Source organism: Salvia hispanica, chromosome 6, assembly GCF_029641045.1.
Source record: "Salvia hispanica isolate PSC_SH4W2 chromosome 6, Shi_PSC_v1, whole genome shotgun sequence".
In the NCBI taxonomy this organism is placed as follows: domain Eukaryota; kingdom Viridiplantae; phylum Streptophyta; class Magnoliopsida; order Lamiales; family Lamiaceae; genus Salvia; species Salvia hispanica.
In genome coordinates, this window is record NC_142697.1 from 534,621 (window position 1) to 546,766 (window position 12,146).

At 40.1% G+C, this 12,146-nt stretch overlaps 1 protein-coding gene and 1 pseudogene across 2 annotated transcripts; one reads left to right on the forward strand and one right to left on the reverse strand.

Annotated features, from left to right (window-relative positions):
- The first annotated feature begins 599 nt into the window (after nucleotides 1-599).
- Nucleotides 600-11,211, forward strand: LOC125195634 (uncharacterized). The gene is made up of 2 exons (XM_089060684.1): nucleotides 600-1,466; nucleotides 10,903-11,211. Exons 1-2 carry the CDS (start codon nucleotides 854-856, stop codon nucleotides 10,935-10,937), a joined length of 648 nt encoding a protein of 215 aa, XP_088916810.1. The 5' UTR covers nucleotides 600-853; the 3' UTR covers nucleotides 10,938-11,211.
- On the reverse strand, nucleotides 2,005-3,973 carry LOC125192741 (amorpha-4,11-diene 12-monooxygenase-like; annotated as a pseudogene). Its single transcript, XR_016132608.1, has 3 exons — nucleotides 3,083-3,973; nucleotides 2,405-2,533; nucleotides 2,005-2,158 (listed from the first exon to the last, which is right to left on the reverse strand). The product of XR_016132608.1 is annotated as an amorpha-4,11-diene 12-monooxygenase-like (transcript).
- Nucleotides 11,212-12,146: the final 935 nt, after the last annotated feature.

Here is a 12,146-nt window from a genome sequence, read left to right on the forward strand (position 1 = left end):
GTAGACAGAAAATATCGCAAATATGCTCGTCATAACTTTACTCATGTAGTATTGATTTGCATATGCAGATGGAATCACTCTTTGCTTCCAGGTACTCTCTCTTCGCTCTGTTCATGGACTGATGAGGCCACCTACGTCGGAAGTGGTTCTTGGGTATGTGCGGATTGACACCAACTTCTGTTTTCTTTGGGTTCTGTTTCCGCGTTTCTGTCTTTGCAAATACTGTTTGTACATGTTTGCTTGTTCCATTGAATTTGTAATTCTTAACTACTATAAAATCCATTTTGTTGCTTCCAGTAGGCTTGTTTGTTAACTTAAATATGTTGCAAATAATAAATTATTGGCTGTTTATTTTCTGATTCCCCATTTGGGCTGTTTCAAATAACTGAGATTTATTTTTTTAAATTTATTTGCTGCAACATTTGAAAGGAGAAGGTAGGATCCGTTTTAGCATAATTTCACTAATATTAGAACTCTAGGAGAACGTAGGAGTATTAAACACAGGTTTAGAGAATCTCATATAACAAGATCAGCTCACACCATTTTAATCAATGTTCAACCTTGTGTTTTTGAGGCTAGTATTTGCTCAGACTTTTGATTGAACAAATGGACTTAAAAAATTCTTGAACAAATTAATTCGTTCTTTGTAACAATGGTCTTCTTCTCACATCACTTTATACTGTGGGGCCACGTACATGTGTTGGTTGTCGGCAATAATGTAGAAGGGAGAAAGATCAGTAATATAGAAGGGAGAAAGATCAGTAGCCAGCAGTAACCACACACCTTTTTCATAATTATACTGTGGCCAACATTTCTTCTCAACAAGCCTGAACTATACAGTTACAGATCGACCATGGCTGCTTATGCAGCTCTGACTTCGCTCTTGCATATCTTAGATGATATCAAGCATCATCCTTTCCCTCCGATTTCTATCGACGAACAACAACTTGAATCCCTCACTCAAACTCTTACCTCCTTGCAACAATTTCTTGAGACCTATAATTCCCCTGTTGCCAACACAAAAGAAGCCGATCCATTGGAGATTCGTATTGCAGAAGCAGCATATGCAGCCCAAGATGTAATTGAGTACCATATTGTGGACATGATCAAGCTGCGCAAATCCAGTGGAGCTTATCATGGACGAATACACTCGAGAGGAGAAACCAGTACTTCTGCTGGCTCCAGCACTCAAAGTAATCATGACAGGAAAATCAGTTACGTTGATAATCTTTATCGAGGTTTGAAGAAAGTTATAGAAGACATGGATTTGGTCAAGAAGGAGGCGATGGAGATATCTGTGTCTGAAGCTCAGCTCCAGAGAAGAGTCTCAACATCTGGTGGTTCGTCAAGATCTTCAATCATGGTGGGGTTTGGTGATGCATCACATGAAATCATGGACAAGCTCACCAACGGAGTAGACGATCGCCAACTCCAAGTAATCCCTATTGTAGGGATGGGAGGGATTGGTAAGACCACTCTCGCTAAACATGCTTATGCACTACCATTTGTTAAGGACCGTTTTGATATTCGTGCATGGGTTACAATTTCTCAAAATTTTGACACAAGAAAAATTCTTTGTGAGCTGCTTTCTCAAGCCAACAAAAAAAGCAAGGAAGAAATGAGTGGAATGAGTGAAAATGAAGTAGGATTAGCACTCCACAAATATTTATTCAATAGAAGGTTTTTAATTGTTATTGATGATATGTGGAGTGTTGATGCATGGGATAAGATGCAAAATTTCTTACCTGATAATTGGAATGGAAGTCGCATAGTGGTGACGACTAGGCAATCAAAGTTGAGTTCTCAATTGAACAACAATTATTGCCTTCGATTGAAGTTATTAGATGAGGTTAGTAGCTGGGATCTATTCTCCAACTCTGTGTTTGGGGAGACCTTTATTTTGACGTTTCTAACTTAAAAATCTCAATCTACTTTTATTATTTTTAAATAACTCTATGTCAAACTAATCATATACTCATTAACATTGATTCCAATGCAATCACATATTCTGTTAACCAATTCATTGTATGGAATAAACTTATCTAACACAAGGTATGCATTTGTCATGGGTGGCTCATAAGACAAACCAATTCCTCCAATTTGTACTATTCTTCCACCCCAATATAAAAGGACACAAATAGATTCTGTGTCTATAATCCTGCAATACATACACAACTTTATCTCAAAATTTAAATAATTCAAAATAAACTATATACCAAATCTTTAGAAATTAACAATTCAAAAGACACTACATACCAAATCCTAGTAGCTAATAACACACATTGAACATACAATTTATACCAATAACATAAAATTTTAATTTTTAACTACAAAACCTAAAATTACAATTTTCACCATAAACTATGAATATATGCTAAATGAAGAAGAAAAGCATGTAACTTACCTTGAGGGAGAAACAATTAGATGAATTTGGGCGATTTATGCAAGAATCGGACGACAAGGTAGCATTCTTGGAAGGGTTTCGCGAGAAAGTGTAGTTCAGAAGCGGTGGCGTCTGCGATTCTGTTCTGTTCTGCACCAATTTTATTCACGTTAGACACGCATTCTAAGAATGTGCGTTTAGTTTGATTTTTCTGATCTGTTATTCTGCGAATATTCACCTAAGTTACGCATTCTAAGAATGCGTATTTAAATACGCATTCTTAGAATGCGTAACACCCAGTGATAGAAAAAAAAAAAACCACCTATCTATGGAAGCAGTTTTTCATAATCACCTATTTATAGAATTTAGCCATGTTTCACATTTCTCTATAAACTTAATACTCCTTTCGTACCACATAAGAATATACACTCTTTTCTTTTTAGTCCATCCCACAAGAATATGTACTTTACAATTTTGAAAACTTTTTTTTCTTTTATTTTGACGAGACTCATTCTCCACTAACAATACTTTTTTTATTTTTCTTTCTATTTACTTATCAATTGTGCATTAAAATCCGTATCCACCTCAAAATGCATATTCTTATGGGACGGAGGAAGTATATAAAAGCGTTGAAGTCAAATTGAAAGTCTTAAAATTAGAAACTGAAAATTGAGAAATTGAGAATGAAGAAGCACAAACCAGAACCACAGCTTTGATATTCTGAGTGGTAAGAGGGTATTCAGTTCCATCTTGCTGAATCCTGAGCAGAACATCCATCAGATCATCCACCTCGCCACCACCATCACCGGCGGCTTTGTCCGCCTTATGCTCCTCGATGATGCTATCCAGCAGTCTGTCTATTTTCCGATACATCCGTTGGATCTTCATCTGGTCTCTCGTGATCCACGGCAGCAACTTCACGGACGGATACAGATCCGCCAGCATGAACCCCGTCGCCAAATGCGTGACTTCCAGGATTACCGAAGTCATCACGCCGCGCTCCTTCGTCTTGTTCCCCACCACCGCCCTACGCCATCAGGTAGAGATCGTCCGACAGATTCGCCGGAGTTCCTTCGAAGGAAGCGATCTGCTTGCAGAAATTCAGGCACTCCTCCTCTCGGATGGGGCGGAAGGACTGCACGCGCGCGGCGTTGAGGAGCTCGAGCGTGCAGATCTGCCGGAGGTGGCGCCACTGGTCGCCGTAGGGGGTGGCCACGATCTCGGAGTAGTTGTAGGAGAGCTTCTCCCCGAGGGTCGAGGAGCGGTTGGCGAAGTTGATGTTGTGAGTTCTCATCATTTGCTTGGCGGAGGCGACGGAGGAGATGATGATGAAGTGGATTTCGCCTAGCTGGAGGTGCATCAGGGAGAGTCAGTGCGGATAAGGAGGTGGAGGTTTCCGATGAGAGGGAGGGTTTTGGGGCCGGGGATGTGTGAGTAAATTTTTGCTGATTTTGAGATTTTTTTAGATTTGAGAAATGTTAGCCTATGCACTCTCAAGCAAGCTGAAACTAAAGTGAAGCTAGCTCTCAATCCTAATGCTGATGCTAAATGTGAAAATGAAGATTCTTCAGTCAAGGACGTGGCATCTACTCACAACATGAAGAGCTGGAAAGATGTGCTCTTGGGACCACCTAAAACGTTAGCAGCAGGAGAAGGTGGCCAGCTCGCTCTTGTGGTCCAAGGCAGTTAAATGTGTTGTGTTGTCACTCTTCTATTGCTTGTTATGGTAGAGTATTATTCTCAGTGTAGCTATATATATGTGCAGCACGTAATTCCAATTGCAATCCATGAACATACTATTTCTGGAAATATGCAGTCTCTCTTTATCTTCTATATCAATTCCTCTGCTATTCTTTCATGGTATCAGAGCCTAGGTTCATCCTAGGTTCTGCATATTTCCCTTTTGTTCTCTTTTCCTTTATTTTGAATCATGGCTGAAAAAGATGGGTCAAATGTGGAGGATACATCCTCTCACAGAAGTTCTATTCCCGTTTTAACCCAAACACATCCCATAGCCATTAAGCTTACTGAAAGCAATTATCTGGTGTGGAAACAGCAACTAATGTCCACCATTAGAGCTCTGGATCTGGAGCCATTTTTGACGGGAGAAGAAGCTGCTCCTCCACGTCTAATTTCTGTTGAAGGTACAACTCAAAAGAAGGTGAATCCAGATTTTCTGCTGTGGAGGAAGCAGGATCAGTTTTTAGCCTCCTGGTTGCAGTCTTCACTCACTGAAAATGTTCTTGCTCTCATGGTTGGGTTAACCACCAGTCATGAGATCTGGACAGCTCTAGAAGCTAACTTTGCAGGTCAATCGAAGGCCAAGATAATGCAGTATAGACTGCAACTTCAATCCTCCAAGAAAGAGTCTCAATCCATGAGGGAATATTTGGGAAAAGTTAAGTGTTGTTGTGATGCTCTCGCGGCTGCTGGATGTCGCATATCTGAAGATGATCAGATTCTCTATGTTCTTGGTGGACTTGGATCAGAATATGATCCAGTTATGGTTGCAATCTCAGCCAGAACTGATCCCTGGACTATGCAAGAGGTAACATCTCTATTACACAGTTTTGAATCTAGATTGGATGCAGCTAAATCCACAAAGATCAACATGGATGGATCTACTCCTTCCTTGAATGTTGCACAAACTAATAGGCAACGTGCAGATGTAAATAATCGCTTCAACAGACAAGATGAAAGTGGAAGAATTTCTGGCTATGGATCTGGTTTTAGGGGTGGCAGAGGTGGTAGGTCTGGTGGAAGAGGAAGAGGAAGGCTGACTTGTCAGTTGTGTCAAAAACCTGGTCACACCTCAGCCCGTTGTTGGTATAGATTTGAACAATCCTTCATGCCTCAACCATCTCAGCCACGGCCAAATCATCAATCTTATCACTCTTATGGAAATCCTCAGCCATCTGCTAACATTGCTCAGGCCAGGGGCAGTTCTTATCACTCTCCTGCTAATGATTCCAGCCATGATAGCTCATCTTCAGTCTCTTGGTATCCTGATTCTGGAGCTACACACCATGTATCAAGTGATCTTTCAAATCTGAATAGTGCCTCAGAATATTATGGAGGTAATTCTTTGCATCTTGGTGATAATTTTGGTATTCAAATTGCTCATGTTGGTAGTTCCACTGTGACTCCTGATTCTCAATCTTTCCCTAATTCCAGATGCTTCATTCTCAGTAATTTACTTCATGTTCCTCAAGTGTCTAAGAATCTCCTTAGTGTGTCTCATTTTGCTAAAGATAACCATGTCTACTTTGAGTTTCATCCTTCTTACTGTCTTGTGAGAGATCAGGTTTCCAGGCAAATCCTTCTACGGGGCACCCTTGAGAACGGTCTCTACAAATTCCTCCTTGTCCACAAAGCTTCTCCAAACTCCATTTCCATTCAGCCTACTTCAATCAAGAGCTCTCTTCCAAATGCTCAGCCTTACTCTCTTTCAAATGCTCAGCCTCAAGAAATTCCTACTGTTTTTAACTCTTCATGTAATAGATCAGATAGTCTAGAGCTTTGGCATAGGAGATTAGGGCATTGTGCTCTTCCTATTGTTAAAAAAATTCTAGCAGATTGTAATATTCCCTATCATTCAATGAAATCTGATCTCATTTGTCACTCTTGTTCCATCTCTAAAAGTCACAAATTACCTTATTCTCCATCACTGTCTGTTCATTCTGCTCCCTTAGAACTTGTGCACTCTGATCTTTGGGGTCCGGCTCCCATTACTTCAAGAAATGGATTCAGATACTATGTAAATTTCATTGATCATTTTAGCAGATTCACTTGGATTTATCTACTGAAAACCAAAGATGAGCTTCTTCCAGTTTTTAAACATTTCAAGTCTCAGGCTGAAACACAGCTTGGCTGTAAACTCAAAATTCTCCAGAGTGATTGGGGGGGTGAATACAGGGGTTTATCTCATTTTCTTGAGTCTGAGGGAATAGTTCACCGTGTGTCATGCCCCTACACCCCACAACAAAATGGTCTAGCGGAGAGGAAACATAGACATATTGTAGAGTCTGGTCTTACACTTCTAGCTCAGTCTGGATTGCCCTCACATTTTTGGGATGATTCTTTTGTCACTGCTACATTCCTCATTAACAGAGTTCCTTCTAAAACATTGTCATTCTCCTCACCATATGAGATCCTCTATAAAACCAAACCTGATTATCTTGCTTTGAAACCATTTGGGTGCCTCTGCTATCCACATATCAGGCACCTAAACAAATCCAAACTAGATTTCAGGTCTGAATCTGCTATATTTTTGGGATATAGTGGCTCTCATAAGGGTTATAAGGTACTTCTCAAGTCAGGAAAGCTCATAATCACCAGGGATATTATTTTTCATGAATCAATTTTTCCATACCTTTCTTCCACACACATTACCAAACCTGACTCTCCTACTTTGTCTGTTCCTGATTTCTATCCGGCTCCACCTTTATGCTCAGCCTCTATTCCCTCTACCATTCCTCATGCTCCACAACAAACTCCCTCTCCTATTTCAACACCATCTCCAATTCTTAGTCAAAATTCAGATTCTGTTTCCATTACTCCGTCTATCATTTTCCCTTCTTCCCCCTTATCCCTCCCTGATGCTTCACCTACTATTCCAGATGTCTCTCTTAATCACCATCCCATGATCACTAGGGCTAAACATGGCATTTTTAAACCAAAGATTCTCACTGCTAATGCTTCTTCCAAAAAGGATGTTGATGCTTCTTCTAAAAAGGATGAACTGTGCATTGTTATTCCTCAGTCAGCTAAGATAGCCCTTGCTATTCCAGTTTGGAAATGTGCTATGACTGAGGAATTTCTTGCTCTTCTTCGTAACAAAACTTGGACTCTTGCCTTCCTGCCTCCCGGTAAAAACCTCATTGGTTCCACTTGGGTTTTTAGACTCAAGAAAAATGCTGATGGCTCAATTGCTAGACACAAAGCTCGGCTAGTGGCCCAGGGCTTCTCTCAAGAAGCAGGTTTTGATTTCCTTGAAACATTTAGTCCGGTGGTCAAACCAACCACTATCAGATTGATGCTTACTATTGCTATTACCTCTGGCTGGTCAATCAAGCATCTTGATGTTAACAATGCATTTCTTCATGGTGAGTTAAAAGAGGAAATTTATATGAGACAGCCACCTGGATTTGAGCAGGGACCCCCGGGGATGGTTTGTAAACTCAATAAAGCTATATATGGGCTTAAACAGGCATCTAGGTCATGGTTTTTGACTATGCAGTCTACTCTCAAGGATCTTGGTTTCTCTCAATCCAAGGCAGACCATTCATTATTTTTCCTCAACACCAAGTCAGACACTATCTATCTCCTTTTATATGTCGATGACATGCTTCTTACTGGTAGCTCTCCATATGGTGTTCAAAGAGTTGTTGATCAGCTAAATCAGAAATTCTCTTTAAAGGATTTGGGTGAAGTAAAACATTTTCTTGGCATTGAGGTTTCAAAAACCACTCAAGGTCTTCATCTATCTCAGGCTGGTTATATTTCTGAACTTCTCAAGAAAGTCAAGATGACAGAGGCAAAACCTTTTCCAACTCCTATGGTTTCTGATTCCAAATTGAGCAAGGTGGAGGGAGAACCTACAGTGGATGGAAAACTATATAGAAGTGTTGTTGGAGCTCTACAGTATGTGACTGTAACCAGACCGGAACTGAGTTTTTCTGTTAACAAAGTAAGTCAATATATGTCTTGTCCTCTTGATACTCATTGGAAGGTTGTAAAAAGGATTTTAAGATATTTGAGTGGCTCTACTGATTATGGCTTGCACATTAAAGCCTCCAAATTCTCTCTTGCTGGATTTTCAGATTCAGATTGGGCATCTGATATTGATGACAGACGATCTACTTCAGGTTATTGTGTATATTTTGGAGAAAACTTAGTCTCTTGGTGTGCTAAGAAGCAAAAAGTTGTGTCTAGATCAAGTACTGAGGCAGAATACAGAAGTCTTGCTCTTGTTACTTCTGAAATTGTTTGGATTCAATCTTTACTACATGAGTTAAACATTAAGCTGGATGCACCTCCTGTCATTTGGGTGGACAACCTTAGTACCATTTCTTTGGCCTCCAATCCTGTTCTTCATTCCAGAGCCAAGCACATTGAACTGGATATGCACTTTGTAAGAGACAAGGTAGCAGCCAAAGTGATTGATCTACGACATGTGCCATCTATTGATCAAGTGGCTGATATTCTCACTAAACCCTTGAGTTTCCAATTCTTCAACAGGCTGCGCAATAAACTGGGCGTTTGCTCGCTTGCCTCTCTCGAATTGAGGGGAGGTGTTAGCCTATGCACTCTCAAGCAAGCTGAAACTAAAGTGAAGCTAGCTCTCAATCCTAATGCTGATGCTAAATGTGAAAATGAAGATTCTTCAGTCAAGGACGTGGCATCTACTCACAACATGAAGAGCTGGAAAGATGTGCTCTTGGGACCACCTAAAACGTTGGCAGCAGGAGAAGGTGGCCAGCTCGCTCTTGTGGTCCAAGGCAGTTAAATGTGTTGTGTTGTCACTCTTCTATTGCTTGTTATGGTAGAGTATTATTCTCAGTGTAGCTATATATATGTGCAGCACGTAATTCCAATTGCAATCCATGAACATACTATTTCTGGAAATATGCAGTCTCTCTTTATCTTCTATATCAATTCCTCTGCTATTCTTTCAAGAAATAACAACACAAAGAGGAGAAAGGAGAGTATGGCTATGAGTGATGGCATGTTCAACTCCATGATTAGTGTTTAAACTTGGTGAAGTAATCTTGTGTTAGTCATCTATATATAGTGAGAATGGGATGTTGAATATATAACACATAAATTAATATATCCCTTCTTCAGTCCCGACTTAAGTGATAGTAATATTAGTATATTTTATTTTGGCAGTAAAATTAAGAAAGTGATGTTTAGTAGCTAAACAAAGAAAAATTAAAATAAGACTTGCTTGGAATGGAAAGATTAAGACTTAATTTGTGGTTTAACTTCAACCACATAGATGTATAAATAGCGAGAAATATTTTTAATTTGTTTGGTCAAATTATTGAAATTAGAGCATCCAGAGGCGGACGATGCGACGGACGATGCATCGTCCATCGCATCGTCCGTCACCGTGGCATCGCGGATGATGGGTTAACCATTGTCCGCGGACGATGGCGACGCAATTTTAGTTTTTAATTTTATTTAATTTAATTTTCAAAACTTATATATACCTCTCACTTTTCACTTCATTTTTCACTCCTTTCACTCTCAAATTCACACTACATTTTCTACATTTCAAACAAAATGAATCCCGGAGATTACCCAAGTCCGAATAGTCCGATGTTCGGTTGTGCACGATAGCTGAGTACAAAACCCGACGAATACCGTCCAGTCGACACCGACGCCCAGTACGATCCCGAGTTCAGCACGAACTCGTAAGGGCTGTGAGACATGGAGCCTTCTCCCAACCGCACACCCACCGCCGCCGCCTCCGCGTTGGGCTCCACCACCAAGAAGAAGTGGACCAAGGCACGAGCCCAGAAGTTGCGCAAACGGCGGTGTGTGAAGAGTTCACCCCGGAAAGGACAAACTACGTCCCGGAAGAATCCATCGTCTTGACGAGATGTTGGATTGATTTTTTAGAGGATCCGGTGTTCGCCAACAAACAGAAGGTTACTGCGTATTGGGAGCGCATCGCCGAAAAATACAACGAGGCCAAGCCGCTGACCGCCTACAAGCGCCATAGGGAGCAGCTCCGCAAGCACTTGGATCAAATAAAGAAGCAGGTCAATCTGTTCGCGGGGGAGTACGAGAAGTGCGAGAGGGAGCAGGGCAACGGCGAGAGTCTGTCGGATGTGCGCGACAAAGCGGTGAAATCGTACATGTCATTATTCGGCGACTTCAAGCACTACCAGTCATGGGCGCTCTTGAAGGAGAAACAGAAGTTTGTTGGTGGTGTGCTTTCCCAATCGACAGCGTCGAAGCGCACCTTCACTGATTATACAAGCAGTGAAAGCGGCGCATCTCCAATGGACCTCAACAATCCAGTGTTCAAGGAGGAGAGTTGTGCAGATGAGAGTTCCAGCACACCGATGTCCCGGCGTCCCCCTGGCATCAAGGCTGCCAAGGCCAAGGGCAAGGCGACCTCATCCGCCGCGGCGCCGCCTGACCACGCCATAAGCCCAACTCCGAACGAGACCTCGGCTGCGTCACATGCCTACACGGATTTGGTGGCCTCCTCCGACTACAAGATGTTGTTGGACGCGCACAACGCCCTGATGTAAGTGACCAACCTGGCTCAAATCGAAGGCATCCGGCTGGCCTCAGCCGCAGGTTGGGACTACTCTAGACTAGCCGGGGGTTTTTTATATGTAGTGCACTTTTTTTTTTAATTTCTTATTTTGTAACTTTTTTTTAATTAAGTAAATGTAGGATTTGCCTTAATTGTGTTGTTTTTATTTATTTATTTTGGTTGATATATTTGCATAATTTATATAAATACAAAATAGAAGTAAAATGCTTAGGGCGGGCTATAGTCCGCCTCATTGCAGGTGGAAGGGGCGGAGAATAAAATGCTGACACGACGGTGCATAGGGCGGGGCTTAGAGCGTCGATTAGTCCGTCACTGTTGATGCCTTTAGGTTATTAAGCAGTCCGCACACGCATTGTGACTCTGATCCTTATGGATTGTAAACTATAGTAAAATTCAACAAAAGATACTACTTAAATAATTTTGAAGGGATAATTAAGATACAGTTTGTGAATCTGACTTTTTGAAACGAGACAAGATGTAATCAACTTTGTGGAGTTTATACGGATATATTCATTTAAATTAATCTTCGTATCACATATTTTATTAGTATTTATTTCTGTAGGATTTGATTTGATTTGATTTGATTTGGTTATGGATTTGTTTTATTTTTTAATGTAAAATTTGTATTCAAATAGGTGTGGAGTCTTTAATAAAAATTGAATGGAGAAACATAATTATTTCTCTTTTCCAATCCTCGATTTCTCTTCTTCAATTCTCAATTGCATACATACGTTAATAAATATTAGTAATTGTATCCGAGGTCGTGCATTTTATTCAAATTTATTTGTAAATTGAAAGTCATGCAACTGTGATTTGGATAGTAATGGTAGTTTTATTTGAAACTTAGCATCGAATCTTCATCTTCTTGAATAAGTCACTCAACGAAGCAGATAATAACGTCAGTGGGTAGGAAACACTCACTGCAAGTAATATATTTTTTTTATGTTAAATTGACTTTTCTGCATATCTCACTTTAAATATAAAAGTAATCAATAATTGCCAAGGAAAGTAGTTTTTTTTTTATATCTTTTTCAATGCCGGCATTGGTCAGCCATATTAGTTAAAAATCAAGAAGTTTAGAAGATAGAAGCCATAAAACAAATTTTAATTCGAGTTGGAAAATAACTTCAGAGTTCAGACAACATCAAGGTACAAAAGAAAAGAGAACTTAGCTTTGAAATTTTTACAAGAGCAACCCCATCAAATCTACTTATATTAAATTTTGGAAGTGATGTTGTAATCTTGAATTGGATCTTAATGATGAATTTATTTGTAATAACCATCAAATTCACTGCAATTGATATGTTAAAGTCTCCGCAATTGATAACGAGTTTTAGAGAAAAAAAATGCTAAAAAAATACTCCATTTTTACACAAGTAGCAGCCTTCATGACTAAAATTTCAATTCATACTTAATCTGTTTAAAATGGGTACCAAAAAAAAGTTATTGCATTTTTGTAACATAAAA